General features: G+C 45.0%; 2 protein-coding genes across 3 annotated transcripts; both read right to left on the minus strand.

The window, feature by feature from the left end:
- Nucleotides 1-9275: 9275 nt before the first annotated feature.
- LOC148047243 (uncharacterized) lies at nucleotides 9276-14890 on the minus strand. Of its 2 annotated transcripts, XM_087711240.1 has the most exons (4): nucleotides 14767-14890; nucleotides 14579-14643; nucleotides 12582-12708; nucleotides 9276-11428 (listed from the first exon to the last, which is right to left on the minus strand). In XM_087711240.1, the coding sequence occupies exons 1-4, from the start codon at nucleotides 14876-14878 to the stop codon at nucleotides 9399-9401; spliced, it is 2334 nt and encodes a 777-aa protein (XP_087567366.1). In that variant the 5' UTR covers nucleotides 14879-14890; the 3' UTR covers nucleotides 9276-9398. The 2 variants fall into 2 exon arrangements, with proteins under 2 accessions (XP_087567366.1, XP_087567367.1); XM_087711241.1 differs by lacking the exon at nucleotides 14579-14643 and having other exon boundaries at nucleotides 14767-14853.
- Nucleotides 14891-21158: 6268 nt separating this feature from the next.
- On the minus strand, nucleotides 21159-27535 carry LOC148047244 (uncharacterized). Its single transcript, XM_087711251.1, has 5 exons — nucleotides 27362-27535; nucleotides 26321-26438; nucleotides 26092-26159; nucleotides 23908-24034; nucleotides 21159-23063 (listed from the first exon to the last, which is right to left on the minus strand). Exons 2-5 carry the CDS (start codon nucleotides 26427-26429, stop codon nucleotides 21376-21378), a joined length of 1992 nt encoding a protein of 663 aa, XP_087567377.1. The 5' UTR covers nucleotides 26430-26438; nucleotides 27362-27535; the 3' UTR covers nucleotides 21159-21375.
- Nucleotides 27536-27888: the final 353 nt, after the last annotated feature.

Consider the following 27888-nt stretch of genomic DNA (forward strand, 5'->3'; position numbering starts at 1 on the left):
AAACCAAAAGATCTAAAACTCTGCTCCCAGCAATCCCCATCTGCGTTATTTCTAGAGAACATTTATCATGAGGCTCTTGTTCTGTTTGGCTCCGACATGGAAAATATTTTCAATCCCTGATAATTTTGCATTTTGCTCTTATCTCTTTTTGTTTTTGGCCATGGAAGCTGAAAGCTCAGGGGAAGAAGAGCAAAAGATGACAAAGCAGGGAGCCAAAAGGTTTCCTACTACTGAGATTTATTATTTATCATATGGCACGTTTGCATCACATTTTGGAGACAAAAACACAAGAGATTAAAACCTAAAACATTATAAATTTATGTTTTGTCTTCAAGACTAAATAGAATGGAATTCCAGTACTGGCAGGAAAATTCTGGGGGTTGAATTAAAGTTGCCAAGGTTGAAAGACAACTTTATTATACTGGAGACAAAGATTTGGGCTCCAAAATAATAAGTATAATATGGGTATTGTAGTACTAGTCTCAAAATAGCCTTTAATCTGACCCAGGAAATTAAAAGATTATTTGCTAAAGCTTGTAGTGACATGTGAAACTCTGCTGAACACTACACCAAGGAGCAAGCAAACCCCCCCCCCCAGCCCAACATACACTACCTTGAGAAGGAGGACAAGGTTTCAGTCCAACTGGAAATGTTAAATGGAGAGCAAGCTTACTTCACACGTTCATACAGACAGGCGTCTCTGCCTTAAACTCTTCTCACAAACTCCCAGGGACTGGGAGGAAATGGAGGCTTCTGCCAAGGTTTTCGAGCCAACTTCAAGATATTCCCTTGTGCTGCATTCTGGTATTTTTAAACTGGCTTGAAACCCAAGGCCATTCTGGAAAGGAGGCTAAACAAATGAATGCAACAGCCCCTGGGTTTTCGGCAAGAATAAAATAAGTGATCTGATCGCGATAATTATAGGGGAAAGAAAAATCGTTCTTTTCCCAATATGAATTGGGAATATGGTTGGATGCACAGGTGCACCGTTGGAGGAAAACATGTTTGTGTAAATGCTCACAAACTCATTGGTGCAAAAAAAAAAGGAAGAGAGGGAGGGAGAGGAAGAGAGAGAGAGGGAGGGAGGGAGGGAGAGAGAGAGAGAATGAACAAGTCATAATACTTCAAACATGCATAGGGAGATGCACACACATTTTGTTCATCTCCCTATGAAAAAGGAGAACCCCGAGCCCCATGTTATATTCCTTTTTATAGTTAACACAACCAAGAAAATGCAAGAGAAAAGTTGGTTGGACACTGGCTGCACTTGATGCTTAATCAGCATGTCGATTGTAAAGCAACTAGGCATACGGACAAGACCTCTAGCCTGTCCCATTCGGGTAGATGGAATGCTGACAGCGTCAGTTACGGTAGTAAACATGTTACCTATTCGCATCCCATCGAATCACACATGTTCATTAAAATGAGGTCTGAGTCAGAAGGGGCGTAAATTGTAAGGGGAAAAGGTTGTTTGGAGTTCATGAAAGATATAAAACAGATCCCCAATTTGTACTAACAAACTTTTTTCTTATCTGGAGCCAGTCTCCAGCCTGTTTATCAGTTTAGGAATGTTCAAAGCTAATGAACCCTAACGTCATTTTAAAAGAGAGAAAATAAATCAAAATAAAATGCAGAGTAGCTATGTTAGTTAGCAAGTTACAAAGCCCATGTCATGTGCCCTTCACCCCCTCAGCTGAGACCTGAAGCACCCCCATCTGAGGGGACACTGGGACCCCCTCCCCAAAAGCCAGAATGAAGCTCCTGAGGAAAAGAAACACAATTACTGAAAGGAATCAAGTATGTGGGTAGAAAAAACAGTTGAGAGGACGAACATTCTGGAACAAATTACCTCAGAAAATGCTCAACAGCCAAGAAGCGAGTCTGTTCCGAGGGTGGGGAAATGGCCACCTTCAAAAAGGAGGAGGAGGAGAGATAGCAACTAAATGAAGCTAATTTAATCAAGAAAGAAATTAAAAAAGGAATATTCCTCTTGGGAATGCTTCATATTATTATTAGGCTCTTGGTAGCATGTGAAGTGGACAAAACTGAAGCTAAATTAGCCAGGCACAAAGACCAGTCTGAATGCCCTGGATCTTAAAAGAGCTGAAGAGAAGTCCTGAGGAGAGATGGACATTCAGAGCAACCCAACGGGGAGGAAGAAGGTGGCAAGACCCTGTAAAGGAGGGGCACAGGAAGCCAGGCGTGGGTGAGAGATAGAACAGAGGTGAAACAGCTAACATTCCAAATGAACTTCTCCTTTTTCGAAATGTCATGCTTGTCTCGTGTATGGAAACACCTTGAGAATGCACAGTATGGAACACGGCATAAAAGTAGCATCCTGGGCAGAGCCCAGGCAGTTCAGATTTTGGTGTGTGAACACGCTGAACTCGATGCATCAAATAAACCTGTTTCTCTCGCACCTTCGTGGTCTCGAGTCCTGGTCTTTCGTAAGTAGATTGCAAACCTCAAATCTGCTGCAACAAGGTAAATAAGTAAATTCTGAATCTACTGCTAACCAGAGCAGACAAAACATTTACTAGACCAATTCTTGAATACAGCTCATCTGTCTGGAACCCACACTATATATCGGACATTAATACAATTGAGCGAGCCCAGAGATATTTTATGAGAAGAGTCCACCACTCCTCTGCTCACAACAGAATACCTTATACCACCAGGCTCGAAATTGTGGGCTTAGACAACTTAGAACTATGCCGCTTTCGGTCTGACCTAAGCATAGTACATAAAATTATCTGCTACAATGTCCTACCTGTTAACAACTACTTCAACCACAATACATGAGCACGCAGTAGATACAAACTCAAGGTAAACTGCTCCAAACTCAATTGCAGAAAATGTGACTTCAGCAACAGAGTGGTCAACGCCTGGAATGCTCTACCTGACTCTGTTGTTACATCCACAAACCCCCACAGCTTCAACCTTAAACTATCCACTGTAGACCTCACCCCATTCCTAAGAGGTCCGTAAAGGGGGCGTGCATAAGCGCATCAACATGCCTACCGTCCCTGTCCTAATGTTCCCTTTTATTCATATCCATTTCATGTATTCAAAATCATGCTTATACTTATATGTTATCTAATACATGCTTGACTGTTCTGAACTCCCTTCTCCGCCCAGGAATGAAAGCCAAAAGCCACGTAACTCAAAAGATTTCTTTTAATCAGTCCAAGCTCTTGTTGGCTGCAAGCCCAAATAAACAAAGATAATAGCTCTGGCAAAAGTCCTATAACTCACAAAACACTGCAAGCCACTTATCCAAGTTAGTGGATCTGGCTATTTGAGAGACCGCCTTCTGCCAATTACCTCCCTGCGTCCCATCAGATCGCATAGAGTTGGCCTCCTCCGTATTCCATCCGCCAGTCAGTGTCGACTGGCGACTACTCGGAGGAGAGCCTTCTCTGTTGCGGCTCCGACACTATGGAACAATCTCCCCGTGGAGATTCGTACCCTCACCACCGTCCAGGCCTTCCGCACAGCCCTCAAGAACTGGCTAGCCCGTCAGGCCTGGGGATAAGTTTACTTTTGCCCCTCCCGAATGTTGAGTGAATGTTGAGTTTTACTATTTAATTTACCTTTGTGCACATTTCTTTTTGTATTGTCTGACACTCCCTTCCCTTTTGACTGTAAGCCGCCCTGAGTCCCCTCAGGGAAAAGGGCGGCCTATAAATGTCTAATAAAACAAAAAAACAAAAAATAAAAAAAACAAAAAGCTTCTCTCGATGTGTGAACGCGAACAAGAACAATCACTAGAACAGGAACGGAACGTTGACTTCTGCCACCAGGGCGTGGCACCATCAGTCCCTTTTATCAGCAGGAGGAGATCCTGATCAGCCTCAGCTGTTCGCAATCACCTCCTGTAGTTAACTCCTTTGTCCTTTACGCTGAGTAGACCTGCATGCATCCTGATACAACTCCCAAATGCTTTCATGAACATTCCCTTTGATCCAATGCTCTGCCGCCACCTGGTGGCCAACCAGTCTCTTCTCGCCCTGCTCGAAGTCGACACCCTGTCCAGGGTCTTCCACCTCCTCCAAGACCGACTCAGAAGACCCCTTGCTGTCGGAGTCTGGTGACAGCTCTAACGGCTCCTGCCGGGCCACAACCCCTGACTAAATAAATAAATAAAATAAATAGTTAGCTCTTCAGATAGGATCCAACCTCCTTCTCTTTTTCTCTTTCCCCCCCGTTAAGTCACCAGCTTGCAGGCTGCCATTTCCTCTGGAGAGCTTGGGACAAGGCTGATCATTCCTAGTTCATCTGGTCTCTGCCACAGAGAGGAGTTGTTCTTTCTAAAAATGCAATGCCAGACCCAGCCTCGGTCCAGAAAAACCAAAGAAGGGCGTTCTGCAAATGAAGTCAAACTGGAGCTGAACTGGTCAGTCTCTACCAGGTCGGGGTTCCGCTTCCTTCCCATTTCCTTGCTTCGGGAGTGACCAGCCCCTTCCCAGTCCCCAGGAAATCCATTTGGATGGTTTTTTATTTCACTATTGTTGCTCAAAGAATAAAAATGGGATAGAAACAAATGAATAAATAAAAGCAGGTGACAGAAGATGCGGGCAGGAAACAAAAGAAACAAGGCTGTATTAGCAATAGCAATTAAACTTATATACTGCTTCATAGGGCTTTCAGCCCTCTCTAAGCGGTTTACAGAGTCAGCATATCGCCCCCAACAACAATCCAGGTCCTCATTTCACCCACCTCGGAAGGATGGAAGGCTGAGTCAACCTTGAGCCTGGTGAGATTTGAACCGCCAAACTGCAGCTAGCAGTCAGCTGAAGTGGCTTGCAGTACTGCACTCTACCCACTGCGCCACCTCGGCTCATTCTCAGCTATGGGTCTGACATCTTCACTGCTACCTTTTTGCAATAAAATGATACAGGTAATAAGAAGTCTATCACCCCCAGGAGAACCAATTATGTGACGGAGTCATTTTTACTGTCCATATCATATGAATCTAAACAGAAGGTTCAATTGAATAGCTTTGCCTTGGCAGGTTATGTGAAATCAACCTTTTCTGAGCTTTCAGGTGGAAAGGGCTATCTGTCACTTGTCCCAAAGCTGCTTTTTTCCCAAGAGGCTTTCTTGTTTTTCTTTGAAGACGTTTTGCTTCTCATCCAAGATGATTCTTCAGCTCTGACTGGGTGGTGGGAAATGAAAAGATTGATACTCCTTGCAGACAGCTGGTCATTTGCATTCTTTTAGAGAGCTGTTGAGGCCACCTGGAGGTTTATCTGTGTCGTCAGGATCACCTGAATGCTTTAAATGAGTGTGGAGCCTTCTTGGAACTGTTGAAAGAACTGTGTTGTAGATTGAAGATAAATGTGTTGTATCCAGAGGTGGGTTCCTACCAGTTCACACCTATTCGGTAGAACCGGTTCGTCAAATCTACCGAACCGGTTAGAAGAGGTTCCACCAGTGGACCCGGAAAGCAGGCCACACCTACAGAAGAGGTCCCAAATTTTTTTTTGAAACCCACCACTGGTCCTTGGAGATGATTATTCTACACTATCATGCTCATACTTATAAAACTCAGTGCCTCTGTGAAAGGTAAGGATGACTACTGCATTTGTGGTGCAATGAGAACATTGCCAAGAGCCAAGGTGGCGCAGTGGTTAAATGCAGCACTGCAGGCTACTGCTAGATCAGCAGGTCAGCGGTTCAAATCTCACCGGCTCAGGGTTGACTCAGCCTTCCATCCTTCCGAGGTGGGTAAAATGAGGACCCAGATTGTTGGGGGCAATATGCTGACTCTCTGTAAACCGCTTAGAGAGGCCTGAAAGGCCTATGAAGCGGTATATAAGTCTACTGCTATTACTGCTATTGCCTGTGTTGAAGTTGTTTTAACGCAAACCAAAGATGCCTTTTAAAAAGCAAGTTTACATCATATTCTTATAGCAATAGCAGTAGACTTATATACCGCTTCATAGGCCTTTCAGGCCTCTCTATGCATGCCAGTGCTGTGTGTGAGGTAATTTAAGGTGGTTCTGACAAGTGTCGTTGGCATCTTCATATCCGGTCACATGGGCGGCAAGCCATTCCCAAAAAGGAGCCACACCCACAGAGTAGGTTCGAACAATTTTTGAAACCCCACTGGTTGTATCCCTCTCCCTCTGCTGAGAGAGGGATGTTCAATTTTGACATAGACGGCTTCTTTAACCCCTCTTTCAGATCAGTGGTCCTCTCTGTCTAAAATGTGGATGTTGCTGTTTTCAAAAGAGTGTCCTTTGTGTTTCAAATAAGAAATGGTTATTCAAACTTAGTTATCCACCCTTTTTAACATATTGTCCCCCCTACCTTTTTACTACATTTTCCTGTATTGTTTTAAATATATATTTGTATCAAAAAATTCTTTGAAATCATGGTAATATACAAATAATGATACCTTTATTTTTTAAGTGGAAGTACTTACAAGTCAAGAAATCATTGGCAATGAAGATAAATACAAGAAAATGCTTAATACACAGGAAATAACAAGAATCTCCAACAGACAACTTTACACATGAGAAAACATCAGGCTGTGGGGTGATGTCAAATCCGTTTTTGCCCTCCTCCACCTCACTCCCCAAGCTAAAACATATAAAAAGATTACAGAAACTGGGCATGGCTAGTCTAGTGAAGAGAAGAACCAGGGGTGACATGATAGCACTGCTCCCATACTTTAGGAGCTGTCAGAGAGTGGAGGAGGACAACCTATTTTCCAAAGCACTCGAAGGCCAGACAAGGAACAATGGATGGAAACTGATCAAGGAGAGATTTAATCTAGAAATTAGGAGAAATTTTCTGACAGTGAGAACAATCAACAGCTTGCCTTCAAAAGTTGTGGTGGCTTCATCACTAGAAGCTTTACAGAAGAGATTGGACTGCCATCTGTCAGAAATGGTATAGGGAGTGAGGCTTTTTCTCGTGTGCCAAAATTGTGTGTTTTTGCCCTCCCCAGGCTCAAGGAGGCTTTCATCGAGCCTCCGAGAAGGCAAAAATTGCTTCTCCCGGGCTCTGGAGGCCCTCCAGAGTCCGGAAACAGGCCCATTTCTGGACTTCCGAAACTTCTGGGAGGGCAAAAACAGCCTCCCCCAGGTTCCAGAGGTCCTCCCTGAAGCCTCCTGGCACCAAAAACAGAGTGTGGGGGGAGGCGCACTGAAACCCCCCGTGCTCCTCCCACGCATGCATGCACATCTCCCGCGTGTACATCTCCCACATACGCGGTACACAAAAATCAACTGACTGGCAGGAGGGCGCGTACATGTGGTGGATCTGAACTGGTCAACCGCTCACATGCCCGCAGAGAGGGTTCCACGTGCCACCTGTGGCATGCGTGCCATAGGTTTACCGTCGCGGGTGTAGGGCCTCTTGTTTGCGCAGGAGGTTGGACTAGATGACCCACGAGATACCTTCTTATTCAAAGTCTTAAGAGTATTTGACAGTTTTACCATTACCATCATCATGACATTTTTGTAAAATTCAACTACTCATTCAGCACTATAGAACAATTCAGGACAAACTTTTTCTTTCTTCTAAAGGGCATCTCATCAAATGCTTCGACAGGGATATGATATCCCTGTTGGTGGCCTTTTTTTAAACAACGCTAAGCATGCTTCAGTCTATTTTCCCGGCGCTTAACTTGAACTCTCTGATGGACTCCACTCTGCCCCAATCTAATTCCAGTCTGAATCTCTTAAATGGTGGTAAATACTCGCAATGCATTCTCACAATGGGGAGAGGGATTCATACTTCCTTGATCACAACAAATGAAGCAAAATAAAAATTCAGTTCATTCCCCCTCCCTTTTTTTTTTGGCCAAATCTATAGAACATTTGGTATACTGATAGCTTTTCTTTTATAAGTCTTTTTTTAATATCCCTTGCAAACCTTTTCATTTCATTTTCAACCTAAACATTTTGGGTGACTTTTGCCAATCACTCTCTCTCTCAGCCTGACCCATGCCACTCCACAGGATTTGGGAAAAACAAGAGAGATTTGGGTATAACGAATGAAGGTAAAGGTGTCCAAATGTAAAAAAAAAAGTGAGACAAAAATATGATAATGCCAAATCCAGTCTAAACTGGGTGACTGTGGACAAACCATAAGAATATGAAGACCAATCCTAGTTAAAAGAAGTGGTGGCTATGATTTCACATTCTGGTATATATAATAATAATAAATAGCAATAATTCCTCCTCCTTCAGGCATTCCTCTTTGGCGTCCTTTCAATCTTTTCACTTCTTTCACATTATCAGAGAAAATATTTTGGATGTATATTTAGGATTTATTTTGTTCCAACAAATGACAGCAGTTACCGAGGCCTATTTCAGGAACTAAGCTAGAAAGCCTAACTTGGGGCCACTTAGAACATTAACACTTGTGTTAATTAACACAAATTGGAAGAAAAATAATAATTACAAAGTGTCATAATTACTGGTTTGGTAATAATACTGAAAAGAACCAAATGGTTTACTTCTTATAAGAAGTGAAGTTCAGATCCAGGATTTTAATCAGAGATCTCTTCAGGGGATCAAAATGATATCCACATCATGATCCAAACTGTTCATGTCTTGAGTGCATCACATTCAAAGAAAAATGGCGTCTCATGGGGGATTAACCAATCAGAAATATTAGTTGGCAATGATTATGATTCCTTTTTGAGGAACAATATGAAGTTGTTCTTTATTAGGGCCACTTTACAGGTCCAACTGTCACTATCCTTTCCACATTCCGCTCATTTAGTGTTTCTCTCCTGAGTGAAATGTTTCTAGGATGTAAGATGATAGGCCTTATTAAAAGTCTTTTTGACCCATTCCTAGGTATACTTTTTATACCAAATGGATATGGCCTTCCCACACATCGCTGCATATTTAAGTCCATGTAGCTCAACTAAATGTACCATGTTTTCTCCTGTTATTTTTTTTAAGGGGATAAAAGGCCGGTCCCGGTAATTCCATTTACTCCAGGCATCCTTCCGACAATACAATCTCTTATGAGAAATAAGTGCAACATTCTTTTAAATTTATTTCCACACTTCAGGGTTCGCAACTTGGGAGTCCTCCTGGACCCACAGATCTGGCTGTCCCGGCTGGCCTGGGGCTAAGATTATAGCCCCACTCGAATGGTATGATTGTTGCATTTTTTTCTCTTTTAATATGTTGTATTGTTTATTGTTTGTTGTTTCCCCCTCCCTTTTGAATTGTGAGCCGCCCTGAGTCCCCTTAGGGAAAAGGGCAGCATACAAATAAAGGCAAACTAAACTAAACTAAACTTCAGGGGTTTTTATGGTTCTGCCATGTGGATTCCTTTAAGTCTGACAAGGCTACTGAACTTTACAGTCAACATATTACTATTTTTCCCTTTATAAAAAGAAAATATGTGTGATGAAAGCTCCCAAGTTATTGTTTTTCTCTTGTGTGGATTATTTTGTGTTTCGTGAGGTGACTATTTCGGCTAAAACTCTTTCCACAATCTGTGCACTTACAGGGTTTCTCTCCCGTGTGGATTTTTTTATGTCTCATGAGGTGACTTTTGTGACTGAAGTGCTTTCCACATTCTGCACATTCGTATGGTTTCTCTCCCGTGTGAATTATTTTATGTATGATAAGATTACTGTTCTGACGGAAGTTCTTGCCGCACTCCATGCATTTGTACGGTTTTTCTCCTGTGTGGATCCTTTTATGGCAAATAAAGACGCTGTTCTGACGGAAGCTCTTTCCACACTCGGTGCATTTATACGGTTTCTCCCCAGTGTGGATTCTTATATGCATCATAAGGTTTGCACTTGCACTGAACTTCTTTCCACACTTCAAGCAGGCATATGGTTTCTCTCCAGTATGGAGTCTTTGATGGTACCTAAGACCATTTTTATATGAAAAGCTCTTTCCACAGTCTGTGCACTTATATGGTTTCTCTCCTGTATGCATCCTTTTATGATAAGCGAGATGACTGTTCCTATTGAATCGCTTCCCGCATTCCAGGCATTTATATGGTTTCTCCCCTGTGTGGATCCTTTTATGGCAAATAAAATAACTGCTGCAATTGAAACTCTTTCCACATTCCAAACACTTGTAAGGTTTTTCCCCCGTGTGCATTCTTCTGTGATATGTAAGATGTAAGGCTGCAGTGAAGCTTTTTCCACACTCCAGGCATTGATAGGGTTTTTCCCCTGTGTGAATCCTTTTATGTTTGACCAGGTGACTGTTCTGACTGAAACTCTTTCCGCACTCCAAGCACTTGTATGGTTTTTCTCCTGTGTGGATCTTTTTGTGGCGAATAAAGTAACGGTTGCAATTGAAGCTCTTTCCACATTCCAAACACTTAAATGATTTCTCTTCTGTGTGCATTTTTCTATGATATGTAAGATCTGAGCGTACACTGAATCTCTTTCCACAGTCCAGGCATTGGTACGGTTTTTCCCCTGTATGAATTCTTTTATGTTTCAAAAGGCTACTGTTCTGACTGAAGTTCTTTCCGCACTCTGTGCATTTGTATGGTTTTTCTCCAGTGTGGATCCTTTTATGGCAAACAAAGACGCTGTTTTGACGGAAGCTCTTTCCACATTCTGTACATATATATGGTTTCTCTCCTGTGTGGCTTCTCACGTGCATCACAAGGCTTGAACTTTCACTGAACTTCCTTCCACACTTCAGGCACGTATACGGTTTCTCCCCAGTGTGGGTTCTTTTATGTCTTGTTAGGTGGCCACTCTGATTGAATCGTCTTCCACACACCTGGCATATATATGGTTTCTCCCCTGTATGGATCCTTTCGTGTATGATTAGTTTACATCTCTGTGTGAAGGTCTTTCCACAGACCAGGCACACATATGGTTTTTCCCCTGTGTGGATTCTTTCATGTATGGTAAGTTTACATCTCTGTGTGAAGGCCTTTCCGCACTGTGAACATTTGTATGGTTTTTCCTTTGGAGGAGTTTCTGCGGGTAAAATAAGCAACTGTTTCTTATTGGAGCCCTCTTCATACTCACGCTGCTTTTCATTATTATCAGAAATACGATGACTGCTTAAATTGACACCTTCCTCACAATTTATAAATGCATATGGTGCGTCCTTGAGATGCGATCGGTAATGTAAATTAATGGAAGAAATATGATTGACACTCTTCCCAGCCTCTTGATATGTGTTTTGTTCCTCTTCAGTCTGGTATTTACGGAAATCAAATTTCTTGTCGCCTCTCTCACCACATCTATTATATATTCCTTTATCTTCTCGTTGTTGAACTGGCTGGGTTGGGAAGTCATGGACTGCATTATATTCAGAAGAAGGCGAATTCTTCCCTTCCTTCCATATGCAGGTTTTCTTACTTCTTTGTGATGCCTCTTGGTTTCCAAGCGTGGCTTCTTCAGACTTGATCATGTGTAATAGGGTTACCCTGGTCTCCTTATAATTACTTTGTTTCTGGTCATAACCTTTGAAAAGGAAAGAGAAACTTAGTCACTAAATTTCCAATAGGAAAAAAAAAAGCTGGACCTGTTATTTTGGACTATCTAAGATAGTGATGACGAACCTTTTTTGCCTCAGGTGCCAAAAGCATGCACGTGCATGCGTGCCCACCCCCTTAATTTAATGCCCTCCCTGCTGCCCCGCACTTGCACGCACAGCTTTCTTGGAGCCTGGGGAGGGCGGAAAAAAATGGCCACCTGAGCCCCCCCCCCTCTCCCCTGCAAGGCCCTACGGAGGCTAGAAATGGCCTGTTTTACGACTTCCAGTGGGCCCAGTAGGTCCGTTTTTCGCCCTCCTCGGGCTCCAGGGGCTTTCTAGGAGCCTGGTAAGGGCAAAAACGGCCTCCTGAGCGCCCCCCCCCCCCAAGCCCTGTGGTGGCTGGAAATGGCCTGTTTTCTGAGGAGGACACAGATAAACCTCCAGGTGGCCTTAATGACTCTCTAAAACAATGCAAATGACCAGCTGTCTGCAAGAAATATAAATCCTTCCATTCCTCACCATCCAGACAAAGCTGAAGAAGCTTCTTTGATGAGAAATGTCTTAAAAAACAAAAAACAAAACAGAAACCCAGTTTCCTCTTGAAAAAGCACTTTTGGGATCTCCTCCTTCTCATAGTTTGCCACTCCATCGAGTAAGAGGACCAGGAGGAAGATTGACTGGAAAAGCGATAAACTGATGAAAGGAAACTTTAAATGCGTGAGAATGTTCAGAAGATGCTAAACTGCCAATACATATGGTATCAATGCAAGAATGTTAAAATACGAATCTGCTTATGCAGAAGTTGTGTGCCATCTGCCTAGTCCAGCACTAAAATTAAACTTATGTGGCTTCTTGAAATCTTTCCAGATTTCCAAACAGCGGTTTTTAAAAAGCTGCCGAGAGTTCTCAGCCCTATAGGGAGTTTACACATGATTTACTCAGAGCCAAAGGAGGGCCTTTTGACCAAACAGCTAGTATGAGAACTGCCACTGGTTATTAGGTAACCTAGGAAACTGGATGGTTATGAGGAACAGAAGTCAGAGAGATACAGGACACTTTCTTCCTGTGCTTATTCTAGTTAAGTGCTCTTTTCTTTGCACTTACGACAATTAACTAAGCCCAAACAAAGCAAGGCCTTACCCAGAGCGGCCACATTCCTAAAATTCTCCAGCATGACTTCCTCATGCAAGGCTCTTTGGCTGGGATCCAGCAGCGCCCACTCCTCCTCCGTGAAATACACAGCCACCTCCTCGAAGGACACCGAATCCTGGAATTCAAAGGATACGTTCCTCAGCAGAAGTCCCAGGAAGTTCTGTCCCAGATTTCATATATCTTAAATAGCAAAAAGTTTTGCAAAAGAGAAAATGCTCCTTTTTTTTGACCTAATCAGTTCTCATAGGGGGTTGGACTAGAGTTGGTCCCTTCCAACTCGGTTACTGTTAACCTAACTGGCAGGTGCCTCTTGAAAGATTCACTACCACTCTGAAATATTCACAAGCGCACAAAGGCGGAACTGGAATCTCTAGGTTGGAGTTGAACAATGCAGCCATCTTTGAAAGCCTTTCCTTGGTTGAACATGGAATCATAGAGATGCACGAGGAAGGAGAGGCACCGTGACCCATTTGCAGGTTGGAATTTCTTCCTGGAACACTTTGTCTTCAGGACTAAGTGTATTTGTCCGACATGTTTCACTTGGAAATCTTTTGTTTCTTTTTTATACTCCAAAGATATTATCTTCTTCAGGAGCAATCCTCTTGCATAAATGCAAACCTCATATAAACATCTTTTAATCCGATGTGTTTATGTAACTTATTTAATGCTAATCAATTCTCAGTGTTGTAATTTGCTTTGTTTATTAACACATTGAGTAGTCTTAAAGGTAAAGGTTCCCCTTGCACATAGGTGCTAGTCGTTCCCAACTCTAGGGGGCGGTGCTCATCCCCGTTTCAAAGCCGAAGAGCCAGCACTGTCCGAAGACATCATGTAGCCAGCATGACTAAATGCCAATGCACACGGAACACTGTTACCTTCCCATCAAAAGTGGTCCCTATTTTTCTACTTGAATTTTTACATGCTTTTGAACTGCTAGGTTGGCAGAAGCTGGGATGAGTAACGGGAGCTTACTCTGTTACGTGGGGTTAGGGATTCGAACCACCAAACTGTAGACCTTTCTGATTGACAAGCTCAGCGCCTTAGCCACTAGCTACCACGTCTGTCAGCATTCCAGAGGCTGAGGTGGCGCAGTGGTTAGGGTGCAGTACTGCAGGCCACTTCAGCTGACTGTTATCTGCAGTTCAGCGGTTCTAATCTCACCGGCTCAAGATTGACTCAGCCTTCCATCCTTCCGAGGTGGGTGAAATGAGGACCCAGACTGTGGGGGCGATATGCTGACTCTGTAAACCGCTTAGAGAGGGCTGAAAGCCCTATGAAGCGGTATATAAGTCTAACTGCTATTGCTATTGCTATTCCAAATATCATCCAAAATTAAATCCGAGTCCAAGGCAAAGCTTTCCTCAAACTTCCAATTTATTAAGAGAGACACTGAGCCACCGCATCCCCTTTGAGTAGTCTTACCAAGGGTTTAATAAAAGTAAATAAATCAAAATGACTCTTTGCTTTCACACGCTAGCTCAGTGGTAGTCAACCTGGTCCCTACCGCCCACTAGTGGTCGTTCCAGCTTTCATGGTGGGCGGTAGGGGTTTGCTGTAACTCTGCTTTATAAATTTTATAAAGTAAATTTACTTCCCTACTTTATAAATCACCATTACTGTGGAACCGATGGGCGGTTAGAAAACGTTACTACTAACAGAGATACAAAAGTGGGCGGTAGGTATAAAAAGGTTGACTACCTCTGCGCTAGCTGGTTCTTCTCCTTGCATCTGCCTTAGGCTGCAAGGGATTTATTTTAAACCAATGCAGAAATTTGAATTTAAACAAATTTAAATATTCAGCTGTTTACATGAATAAATAATATTGATTTGTGGGGTTGTGCTTAAATAATCATTTGAAAGTGAGAGTGAGCCAACTCCTGACCTCAACACGTAATCTCTTTAACAGGCACTGCATTGTCCCATGATCAAACCAGACATCCCCATTTCCCCCCAAAGATTTCTGTGCTTTAAGGAAGCTCTCCTACCTGAGCTGTGGCTGCCTCGCCATGCAGAGATGTTTCAGTCACTTCCATCAACAGCCTTCCGCTCCCTGCGATTGAGGTAAAAGGGAAGCACTATAAACTAACCCCAGCCCAGAACGTGTGTGTAAAAACAGCACATGAATGAAAGCACTTCAAGGCTTCCATGCCCTCAAGAACCAACCTTCACTTACGTGGCAACGTGACCCAAATTGGATCCTCCTCCAGGATCCTTCCCGACAGCTGCTCCATCGAGGGGCCGGAAAGACCTTCTCTTCCTTCAGGTGGTACCAAAACTGCCTTCATGAAGGGCTCCTGCATCTGAAACAACAGCCAGAATCACAGGAGGACAACAGTTAAAACAACTGAAGATTGGAACAAGAGAAGTTTTCTATGCCTTCAAAGATGGATTATTTTATATCCATAGGTAAAGATGCAAATCCTCCCTCCTGTGCGATAATCTGGATGGGGAAACGTCAAACTGGAGATGAAATGGAGGGAAACCACAGTCTCTTCTAGTACTACAAAGTGCATTTGAGGCAGACAAGTCAGTGAAGGGACAATATTGTTGTGGAGCGAAGCTAGGAGCAGATTCGGGCAGTGAGGAGGTTGGGGAGGAAGATGGGCCAGTCCTGGAGTCTGTGGAAGGCTCTGATGAGCCAAGGTGGCGCAGTGGTTAAATGCAGCACTGCAGGCTACTGCTAGATCAGCAGGTCAGCGGTTCAAATCTCACCGGCTCAGGGTTGACTCAGCCTTCCATCCTTCCGAGGTGGGTAAAATGAGGACCCAGATTGTTGGGGGCAATATGCTGACTCTCTGTAAACCGCTTAGAGAGGCCTGAAAGGCCTATGAAGCGGTATATGTCTACTGCTATTGCTATTGCTATTGCTATGATGAGGGCTCTGTGTCGGAGGCAGAGAGGGGGCCAGGGCCAGTTATCAGCTGCCTTCAGAGTCAGACATTAGTGAGGCAGACGAACAGCTGGAGCCTGTTCCCAGTGTGCGCATGCACAGAATTGCCAGACGAAGGGAACAGTTAAAAGAACAGGGGTCGACTTGGGGGTAAGGCCACACCACAGTGGATGATGAATGGCCCCTCCCAGAGGAAATAAAAGGGGAGCGAAAGGGGAGTGGAGTTTGCAGGAGACAATTAGTTCGCTTAATTGGTTTGTGACTCTCCGAGGCTCCTTGCCAAGTTTTGCAGATATCGGCGGCAGCTCTCCAAGCCAGATAAGGTCTGTGACTGTAAATCCTCCCTTGAAAGACTTTGCTGGATGTGAATGAGCAGAATTCACAGTAAATTAATAAAGGGTTTTTTTGTGGGGAACAACTACATCTCAAGGGGATCCTCCCAGGAAGATCGAGTCTCTCACCTGTTGTCGCCGCTCCATGTGGCTGAGCAGGAAGCCTTCGGCCAGGGCCACCGCCTGGGAACAGCTCTCCGTCCCGCACTCCCTCGACTAGCCCACCATCTCCAGGGGCAGCACGGCCAGGAACTGCTCTAGGATCACCACCTAAGCTCGGCTGCTCTTCTTGGGCTTCGGCAACCAATGGCAAAGCTGCTGCAGGTGACTGCAAACTTCCCCGCGGACTCCAGGTAGCAAAAGCAGCGGAAGCTCTCGACCTCTGAGCCGAGGGGCTCCTCAGGGATGGTCTCCCGCCTGGCTCCAGCCCTCCCTGCCGTCCTCGGCCTCAGCTGCAGGAAGGTCTGGAGCTCCTCTCCACCCTCCGCCTGACTTCGACATGTCCATCTTGACGGCTTCCTCACAGCGGTGTCTATTCCGCTCCTCTCCTTCTCAGCTGCATGTAAGCCAGGAGCCTCTGGATGCTGAACCGCTTTCCTGTGGACAAGCCAGACACTCAAAAGAGCAAAGAAAGCTTCTCATTTCTTTGTTTTTTTTGCACCTCCCCTTCTAAGTCACCGGAAGAACAGTTTAAAGCAAAGGCGGAGCCAATCAGTCAAGCCATTGGAATAGAGAGCCAAAAGGAACCGGAGATCATCTAGTCCAGTTGTCACCAGCTGGTGGCCCGCGAGAAAATTTTGGTGGCCTACCGAAAAATTATTTGCATTTTTATATCGCACTGAATACTATTTATCTTTAAAAAGTGGCCATATTAGTGGTGCGTGGGATTTAAAATTATGAATTTAGTGGTCCCTGAGGTCCGAAAGGTTGGTGACCCCTGATCTAGACCAACCCCGTTCAAGCAGAACATCTATCCTTTCAGACAGGTGACTATCCAATCTTTTCTTTAAAAACCTCCAGCGATGGAGAGCACGTCATACAGGCTACTTCTGCTGTAATGGTGTATGTAGTCCCCTGCTTGGGCAGGGGGTTGGACTAGATGACCTACAAGGTCCCTTCCAACTCTGTTAATCTGCTGACTGCCGGCAGTTTGAACCTCCCCAGGCTCATGGTTGACTCAACCTTCCATCCTTCCGAGGCTGCAAAACGAGGACACAGATAGTTGGGGGAAATAGGCTGACTCTGTAAACCGCTAAGAGAGGGCTGTAAAAGCCCTATGAAGCGATATATGTCTAAACGCTATTGCTTACATTACAACTTCGGAAAGTCCTCCTTGCCAATTTCCCACGATCGGGTTCCCGGGCCACCCATCTAAGTCGTTCACCCGCGCCCCCGTCCTCTCCAACAGGACCATAAACCCAAATGCAAACCAAGACAATGCGTTGCCTCATCTTTGGCTCCCCGGTCTTCTTAAATCGATCCCACGGCTGGCCGGCGGGGAAGGCGCTTTAAAAAGCTCCCAGGATCGCGCCACCCGCGGGGGGATCTCCATGGGAGACACAGCGGGGCTGAACCGGCCAGGTGTGTGTGTGGGGGGGCTCTCTCTGTCTGCGGTGGGCTTCCCACCCACCCCTTTTTGGGGGACACCCCCACCCCACCTCTTTCCCAGGCTTCCCGGGAAAGGAAGCCTTTCGGACGGCGCGGGTTTGCGCTTCCCCACGACCCCGATCCGGGCAACTCGCTCCCGGCTCTTCTATTAGCCATAAATCACCTCCGAGGGTGGAGGGGGGGGGAAGATGGGGAGGTCTCGGAATGCGGGGCGAGAGAGCGCTTCTTCCTAGAGAGGCATCGTTCCCGGCAGCCTCCCGTTCCTCCTCGCTCCCCCCACTTTTTTTAAAGGGCCGTCGCCGCCCCCTCCCTCCCCGCCTCTTTCTCCTGCGGTAGCCGAGCGCTCGCAAAGCTCTGCGGCGCATGCTCCGTCCGAAGGTTGGTGGGGTGGGGTGGGGTGGGGTGGAAACTGCAAGATGCGCGGTGCGTTGCAGAATTCCTTGGCTGGATTGGCGCTGAGATTTCCTGGGGGAGTTGGAAGAGAGGATCTTGCCAACCGATTTTGAGAGGGGATCCGCAGGGCTCGCCCAGTGTCCCTAACAGAGGTGGAAGGGACCTTGGAGGTCATCTAGTGACTAGTCCACCACCCCCTTGCTCAGGCAGGAGATCCTGTACCATTTCTGACAATAACCAGTTGAGGCTTCCTTTCCCTTCTGGGAGAAGGAAGATGCAAAAAAACCCCAAAACGTTCAGACATTATGTCTTTTTCTCGTCACCCACTACTGATTCACAACTTTCTCTTCATAACTACCACCACCCTAAGAACACAGTAACAGAGTTGGAAGGGACCTTGGTGGTCATCTAGTCCAACCCCCTTCTCAAGCAGGAGATCTGGTACCATTTCTGACACGTGGTTGTCCAGTCTCTTCTTGAAAGCCTCCAGTGATGAAGCACCCACAACCTCTGGATGGAAGCAGTGCCATGGGTTGATCTCACTGTCAGAAAATTCCTCCTTAGTTCTAAGTTTGGTTTGGTTTGATTTATTGGATTTATATTCCACCCTTCTCCCAGGGACTCAGGGCGGCGTACAACATTAAAAAAACACATATTACAAAAGTTTAAAAAAAAATAGAATATCCAAAAAAGTTGCTTCCCTCCTGGATCAGTTTCCATCCACTGTTTCTTGTCTGGCCTTCTGGTGCTTTAGAAAATGCAGTAGGTTCTCCCCCTCCCCTCTGTGGCAACCCCTCAAATATTGGAAGACTGCTATGATGTCACCCTTGGTCCGTCTCTTCACTAGACTAGCCATGCCCAGTTCCTGCAACTGTTCTTCATAAGCTTTAGCCATCCAGGCCCCTAATCATCTTTGTTGCTCTTCTCTGCACTTTCTTTATCATAAAGTTTAGAGATAAGTAGTAGCAGCTTTCTTCACTCTTTATTTCTTTATTTCTCCTGAAGTTGAGAAATGAATAATAGCCTTCTGAGTAGAAGAAGAATTTTGGGGGTTAAAGCAAAGCTGCTCTAAGGTCTACAAAGAAAAAAAAAGTGGGGTTTACAAGTTGTCTTCTCTGAAGAAATTGTAAATCAGAGCATGGTTGGAGATGAAGCTACACACTCCAAATCTGTCCAATCCACAAGCTTAACCAAAATGTGTTTGGGTTTCCTGCCTGAGCAGGGGGTTGGACTAGAAGACCTCCAAGGTCCCTTTCAACTGTTATTTTGTATTCTATACATTTCTAATTATTCCAAGGAGACTCGTGCATCAGTCATCATCTAAAATCTTCCCATTTTCTTTTTTATTACAAGCAAAGCAAGACCCCGATCTTTGGTATCCATCACTTTGCAGTTGGTAAACACAAAGAGGCAAATCCACAGTAGCATGTAGCATGGAGACTCTTATCTTGTACTTCCCCAGGTTTAGCTGCTGAATTTGGTCTGCAATTTTGCTGCTATTCCAGATCAAACTTTTTTTAAAAAAAGCTGGAGCCTGTTCCCAGTGTGCACATGCGCAGGATTGCCAGATGAAGGGAACAGTTAAAGAACAGGGGTCGACTTGGGAGTAAGGCCACAGGCCCCTCCCAGAGGAAATAAAAGAGGAGCTAAAGGGAAGTGGAGTTTGCAGGAGACAATTAGTTCGCTTAATTGACTTATGACTCTCCGAGACTCCTTGCCAAGGTTTTCCAGAAATCAGCCTGGCAGCTCTCCAAGCCAGAGGTTTATGACTGTAAATCCTCCCTTTAAGGACTTTACTGGTTGTGAATGAACAGAATTCACAGTCAATTAATAAAAGGAGATTTTGCAGGACCAGGAATTGGCTTCATGTTCTTGGAAAGCCTCGGTGAGAACAGGCATTGTGCATTGAACTAAGTAAGTGGCCCTTCCTGGTGCAATTTGGTTTATTAAATTACCTGTGCTCCCTTTTCACTGGGAGTTCATGTTTCTAAGATTCAATCATTTCATCACAAAGGTGCTTTTTCAAGAGGCAACTGGACTTTCTTGTTTTCTTTCAAGACGTTTCAGTTCTCATCCAAAAAAAACTGCTTCATTTGCACTTCATTTGAAATATTTGCACTTCAGTTTGAGATGCAGACAACACAGACTCATGGCCAACAGCCTGTCTCTGTGTTCAACAGGGAAGGGACACTGGACAGAAAACATCCTGCAAAAGGCTTCACACCCATTTGCACCACTCAGGGGACTCTGAGGACACAGATAAAGCCTCCAAGTGACCTCAATGACTCTCTGAAAGAATGCAAAGGACCAGCTGGCTGCAAGGACTATAAATCCTTCCATTCCCCACTATTCAGTCAGAGCTGAAGAAGCTTCTAATTTGAAGGAACCGATCTCTAACTAAAGATACAAATGGAAAATGGGGGAAAAATCCCTCAAATATTTTATTCTGAAATTAAAGGAGAAACACTGTAGCAGAGGTACAGCAGGGGAACAATTTGCATTGTTCTAGAGAACTGGTAGTGGATCTATCTCCATCTATTCTCTGCCTCCCAAGTCCCATCTGATTGGGAGGGAATGAGGATTTTGCAGTAACCTTCCCCTGCCATGCCCACCAAGCAACACCCACCATACCACGCCTCCAAGCCACACTCAGAGAACCGGTATTAAAAAAAATTGAATCCCACCATTGCACTGTGGTAAACTTTTTGCAAAGTTGCATAATATGTGGATTCTTGGAGAGAAGATGTAATCCAGTTTTTTTTTTTACTATGAGGTTGGTGTTAACAGAGGTAGCTATTGTGTGTTTAACAGTTTTACCACTATCATAGTAGTTTTTAACATTAAATCTGATTCTGCCATGTTTATTCTGCATTGCGGGATAAACCTTTCCTTTCTTCTATAGGGCACTACATTAAATGCTTCCACGGGGATATTATATTTTTCTTGGCTGTTGTTGTTTTACAAGGCTAAACATTCCCATCATCCTCAATCTGTTTTCATGGGACTTAACCTGATCCAATATAATCCTTGTCAGCCTCTGATATAACAGTCCTTGATTATATCAGGAAAAATATTCAAAATTGATCTAACAATGTGGCTGATATGTTGGTGAAGAGAAGCCAAAAAACCCAAAACACCAACCCTATCCACATTCCACTCTTTCATAGTTTTTTCCTGAGTGAAACTTTTATGGTATTTAAGAACACACGTTCTTTTAAAATAGTTGCTGTGTTCCATTTCTTGGTGTACTGGGTCTCCTGTATGGATCAGTTCTTCCTACAATCTGCAGGTTTTCCATCCATTAAGTTCATCCAAACTCACACATATATTTTCTTTGGGGGGGGGGATGATCAGTACTGTCACCAAAAGTTTGTCCATATTCAGACTTTCCTATGGGAAATAAGCGCAGTGCCACATTTGCACACCATTTTTACGGTTCTCTAACATGGATTCATTTCGATCTGATGAGACGACGTTTTGAACTGAATATGTCTGCAAAGTCAACTTATTTCTGGTGTGTTTCACACGTGGGCCTTCCCTTGTGATGGAAGCTCCCAAGCTACGGTTTCTCTCTTGTGTGGATTCCGTTATGTTGTAAAAGGTGATTTTTTTGACTGAAGCTCTTTCCGCACTCTGAGCACTTGAATGGTTTTTCCCGTGTGTGAACCCTTTTATGGGAAATAAAATGACCGCTGCATTTGAAACTCTTTCCACATGCCAAACACTTATATGGCCTCTCCCCTGTATGAATCCTCCTATGACAGTTCAGATCTGAGCGAACACTGAAGTTCTTTCCACACTCCAAACACTTATAGGGTTTCTCGCCGGTGTGCATCCGTTTATGTTTAGTAAGGTGACAGTTTCGCCTGAAGTTCTTCCCACACTCTAGGCATTTGTAGGGTTTTTCTCCCGTATGGATCCTTCGATGGTAAATGTAGGTAGTTCTCTGACGGAAACACCTTCCACATTCTGTACATTTATATGGTTTCTCCCCTGTGTGGATTCTTACATGTATCACAAGGCTGGACCGTCCACTGAAGTTTCTTCCACATTTCATGCACACGTATGGTTTCTCCCCAGTGTGGGTTCTTTTATGTCTTGTTAGGTGGCCGCTCTGACTGAATCTCCTTCCGCACACCAGGCATATGTACGGTTTCTGCCCTGTGTGCTTTCTTTTGTGAGCTGTAAGGCGACTTCTCCTACTGAATCGCTTTCCGCACTCCGGGCATTTATACGGTGTCTCCCCTGTATGAATCCTCTTGTGGTACATGAGATCCGAGGATCCACTGAAACTCTTTCCACATACCAAGCATTGGTACGGTTTCTCCCCGGTGTGAGTCCTTTTATGTTGCATAAGGCTACTATTCCGTCCGAAGCTCTTCCCACACTCCAGGCATGTGTACGGTTTTTCTCCCGTATGGATCCTTTTATGATAAATAAAGGTAGTTTTCCGACTGAAGCTCTTATCACAGTCTGTACATTTATACGGTCTCTCCCCTGTGTGGCCCCTTACATGCTTGATAAGGTTTGAACTTCCACTGAACTTTCTTCCGCAGTGAAGACACGTATATGGTTTCTCCCCAGTGTGGGTTCGTTGATGTCTGGTAAGGTGACCAGTTTGACTGAATCTTTTCCCACAGACCTGGCATGTATACGGTTTCTCCCCTGTGTGGGTCCGTTCATGGACAGTAAGTTTACATTTGTGAGTGAAGGTCTTTCCGCACTCCAGACATTTGTATCGTTTTTCCATGGGGGGATTTTCTGGGGGTAAAATAAGCAACTGTTTCTGGCTGAAAACCTTTCCACACTCATATGGGTTATCCTCTCCATCGGACATAAGATGACGGTTTAAAGTGAATTTTTCTACACAATTTATAAGTGCATATGGTGTCTCTTGGATGTATGATGGGTGATGTAAAACAAGAGAAGAGCTGATACTTTGCACATATTCTGGATGTTCATATTGTTCCTCTTCAGTCTGGTTTGTACAATATTTACTAAAAACAAATTTCCCTCTGTCTATCTTGTCACCGCCAAAATATTTTTCACTTCTTGCTCGTTGATGAAGTTGCTGAGTTGGGAGGCCGAGAACTTCACTGTGACCAGAGGGAGAAGATTTCTTCCTTCCATTCTTTAGAAAACTTTTCACACTCCTTTGAAGTACTCCCTGAATTCCAAGCATCATTTCTTTTGACGGGAATAGCATTAAGCTGGGCTCCTGGTAGTTCTTATGCTCCTGCCCATAACCTGATTTTGCAAAAAAAGAAAAGAAAAAATAATTAATCATTATGTTCATTACAGAAAAATGCCAGCAACTGCTTTTTTTGCTTGTTCTGATCTCTACAGGGAACTTACACATCTTCAACTCAGAGATAAAGGGAGGACCCTTTTGTCCAAACAAATGGTATGAGAAACTGTTAGAATATTCATGACTGGGAGAGACGTGGTAACAAGGTCAACCAATGAATAAGCATAGTAACTAAGTCAGCCAATGGGACCTGAAACAGAACTGAGTCTGTGCTGAGAATTGAAACTGAAACAAAACTTAAGACTCTGTCTGCTCTGAACTCTGAAAAGAAACTGTTCTCTCCTGCTTGTGTTCTGCTTGTAACTTCTACCACGTTGGAAGAATCTACTATTGGTATTGTACATTTATTCATCTGTTGTTATGTATATAAAGAAGTTAATGAATCCAGCTGAATCAGTTATCTGCGTGTGCTTTCCGGATTTGATTTTTCTGCAAGAAACTCTGACAGAAACTGCCACTGATTATGAGGCAACCTAAGAAACGGAGCAGTTATAGGGAACAGATATTCAAGGCAGGGTCTTCCTCACCTAAAGCTGTTTTGGTTATCTGCTCTGGAATCAGACTAAAGAGAAACCGTCATCTTGGCTAAAGAACTTCCTCAAAAACCCAGATGAGAAAGGGTCCTTGTAAAGTGTCTACCATCTCTTCCACTTACTCTGGTCTTAGAAAAACAAAAAGGAATCCTAGAACGTCCTTCTTCTAGGTAGAAATGGATTTCTGAGCACTTATGGCAACAAAAGACTTCCGCAAATGTCTGAATATCAGAGCAAAACCGGTCCTTACCCACAGCAGCCAGATTCCTGGAATTCTCCAGCATGACTTCTCTGTGTAAGGCTCTTTGGCTAGAATCCAGCAGAGCCCACTCCTCCTCCGAGAAATACACAGCCACGTCCTCAAAGGATACAGAGCCCTGAAAGTCAAAGGAAATGTTACTCACCCCAGATTCCCCAGAATGTTCTCTTCCACATTTCCAATTTCCTAAAAGTAAGTTTTTGTAAGACAGAAAATGCTCCTTTTCTGATTCAATGTACAACTCAGTTTCATGGCTGCCTCTCCAACAATCCACCTATTAGAATTTCTTCCTACCACAATTCATTTCCATGAAAGACTTTGAAGAATTATGCTATTTTGGCCCATCTCTTTCTGTGTGAATCTTTTTTGTGGGCAGAAGCTACCATTTTGATGTAATAACTCCATTCCTCATATATATCACTTTTCACTGAACCCATTTGAACAAGTCAGACTAATGTTTTAGACTTTAAGAGAACTGACTTCAACAAGAATTTGTGTGTGTGTTTTCCCAAGTATCTTGAACTGTTTTTCCTTTTATACTTTTAACTGGTTCTGCTTGGTTATCTTCCATAATTTAGCTGCTCTGATTTCTTTAATTAGTTCTGAATTGGCCTACTAATCTTTTAATGAAACTTAATGAATTAAAAGTGACTCCCGCTTTTCATTTTCTGCTAGCCAATTTTTTTTATTTTTTATTTTATTAGACATTTATAGGCCGCCCTTTTCCCTGAGGGGACTCAGGGCGGCTTACAGTCAAAAGGGAAGGGAGTGTCAGACAATACAAAAAGAAATGTGCACAAAAGTAAATTAAATAGTAAAACTCAACATTCACTCAACATTCGGGAGGGGCAAAAGTAAACTTATCCCCAGGCCTGACAGGCTAGCCAGTTCTTGAGGGCTGTGCGGAAGGCCTGGACGGTGGTGAGGGTACGAATCTCCACGGGGAGATTGTTCCATAGTGTCGGAGCCGCAACAGAGAAGGCTCTCCTCCGAGTAGTCGCCAGTCGGCACTGACTGGCGGATGGAATACGGAGGAGGCCAACTCTATGCGATCTGATGGGACGCAGGGAGGTAATTGGCAGAAGGCGGTCTCTCAAATAGCCAGATCCACTACCATGGAGCGCTTTATAGGTGGTGAGTAGGACCTTGAAGTGCACCCGGAGATCGACAGGTAGCCAGTGCAGCTCACGGAGGATCGGTGTTATGTGGGCGAACCGTGGTGCGCCCACAATCACTCGCGCGGCCGTATTCTGGACTAGCTGAAGTCTCCGGATGCTCTTCAAGGGCAGCCCCATGTAGAGCACATTACAGTATTCCAGCCTGGAGATCACAAGGGCTCGAGTGACTGTTGTGAGGGCCTCCCGATTCAGGTAGGGCCGCAACTGGCGCACCAGGCGAATTCTTGGTTTTGCACACACTTCAGATAGCAAAGGAGGCATTTTAAATAAATTAATGTAACCCACTGAAAGGTACAAGAAACTTAAAACCCCAACTGATTCCATAAATGAATCCAGTATCTCAGTATGGCTATAATGGGGCAAACCAATAAGGAAGATAGGAAAAGCACCTAGCAAGGCAATGGGTCATACAAAAGTAATCTGAATCTGGGACAGATATTTAATTTGAGAAAATATCTCAGGGGTGACTCTCCCTAGTTCTCATCAAGACAAACAAGGGGGGGGGGCAGAGGCACTCAGATTTGCAAGACTCTGTTACCATAATCCTACAAAGAACCTCCCATGTTGTTGGATTCAATTTTGGCCTCCCTTGGAGAGCTTCTGTAGCTTGTGCTTAAACAATCATCTTGAAAGCGGAACCAGCTAAATTTCGATCTTGACACTTGATCTCCTCAATAAGCTTTGTGTAGACTCTCTTACTTGTCCCAGCTTCTACCAAACTAGCAGTTCGAAAGCATATAAAAATGCAAGTAGAAAAATGGGGACCACCTTTGGTGGGAAGGTAACAGCGTTTCGTGCACCTTCGGCATTTAGTCATGCCAGCCACATGACCACGGAGACGTTTTTGGACAACACTGGCTCTTGAAACAGAGATGAGCACTGCCCCCTAGAGTCGGGAACGACTAGCACCTATGTGCGAGGGGAACCTTTACCTTTTCGACTCTCATGACACAAACTAATCACCTATAGGACTTTCTGCTCTGATAAAGCTCTTTACCTGAGCTGTTGCAGCTCCACCAGACAGAGGAGAAGTTTCAGCGGTTTCCAATGACAACCTTGGGTTCCCTATGATCAAGATAAAAGGAGATGGAGCAAAAATATTTGGAAGCTGGGGGAGTCAGCTATCGAGAAATGCTATGAATTAAAAGCAGAAGTATGTGTAGGAGAAGCACAAGAATGAAACGATTTCAGATTTCATGGGCCCGCAGAAGTAGCCTTTCACTTACATGGCAACAAGTCCTGAGCTGGATCCTCCTCTGAAAAGCCCAATCGTCGCTCCACAGAGCGGACAGACAGAGATTCTCCACCATCAGGGTGTCCCGTCGCCATCTTCATCGGCTGGCCCTGCCATTTAAAATATAGCCAGGATGAAAAAAAGAAGAAATCTTAAAACAATTAAGGATGGTGTCTCCAAAGCTGGACCATGTTAGATCCATAGTTGGAGATGCACATTCCCTTGGGATTCCTTTTCCCCCCTGAATACTCCAACACTGGAAGTTTTTAACAAGATGTTGCATAACCACTTGACTGAAGTGGTGTAGTAGGGATTCCTGCCTGAGCAGGGGGTTGGACTAGAACAGTGTTTTTCAACCACTGTGCCGCGGCACACTAGTGTGCCGTGACATAGTGTAAGGTGTGCCGTGGGAAAAACACCTGCCTATAGTCAATATAGGCACAGAGTTAAAATTTTTAAACATTTTCTAATGGTGGTGTGCCTCGTGATTTTTTTCATGAAAAAAGTGTGCCTTTGCACAAAAAAGGTTGAAAAACACTGGACTAGAAGACCTCCAGGGTCCCTTCCAACTCTTGTTATTCTATTCCATTCTATCCTGGGTGGGGAACCAGAATTGTGGGGCTCAAAGTGGAGGGAAAAATAAAGTCTCTTCCAGGGCAACAACCCGCATCTGAGCCGGGCAAGGGAACTGGATCTTCCTCCCGGGAGGGGATCCCCTTCACCTGCCGCCGCCTCCGCTCCTCGGCCTGGCTGAGCAGGGAGCCTTCGGCTAGGACCGCCAGCTCTCCGCCCGCACCTCCCGCAGCAGCCAGCCCTCTATTTGCGGGGGCAGCCCGGCCAGGAGCCGCTTCGGGATCTCCCGCTCCTCCTCGGGGCTACAGACCGCCCGGGGCCCCGCCAACGCCCGGCAGCCCAAGCGGCGGAAGCGCTCGGCCTCTGAATCCGCGGGAGACTCTCCGCTACGCCTGGCTCCGGCCCGGGCCTTTTCCCCCTCCCCGCCCTCCTCCTCGGGCTCAGCGGCGCTGCTCCCGACCTCCTTCTCCTCCGCCAGGCCATCGGGCTGCCTCGCCGCGCCTCTAGCCCGCTCTTCTTCTCTCTTGCCCGGCCGCTCAGCTGCTCCGTTGCACTCAGCCACCCTCCGCGATCCTCCGGATGCACTTGTCCACCTCCTTCCCGGGTAAGCGAGGTCGCGCTTCCTCGGAGTCTGGATAAGGGGAAACCCAGCTGCAATTCACCTCCGCCCTCCGCTCCGACTTCAGCGCAACGCCCCCTCGGCCTCTGGGAAGAGGAGGCGAGGGCTCCTTTGCTTCTTCTCCCTTTGGAAGGGGAGCGAGGCTCCTTTGCAACCTCCCCGGCGGCCAGCCACTCCGTCTTTTTCCTCCGGGACGGCACTGGCTAGCGAAGAGTCCCGCCTCGTGCTTCAGCCCAAACGTCTGAAGTTGTCAGCCCCCGGTTGGCTTTGAATAGAATAGAATAACTTTATTGTCACTTTGAATGCACGTTAATCGGCACACATTGAAAAAAAAATTCGTTACATTTCAGCCCTCCAAGGATCACCAC

Source organism: Thamnophis sirtalis, unplaced genomic scaffold, assembly GCF_051295495.1.
Source record: "Thamnophis sirtalis isolate CommonGarterSnake01/CBP01778 unplaced genomic scaffold, rThaSir2_p1.2 scaffold_3, whole genome shotgun sequence".
Lineage (NCBI taxonomy): Eukaryota > Metazoa > Chordata > Lepidosauria > Squamata > Natricidae > Thamnophis > Thamnophis sirtalis.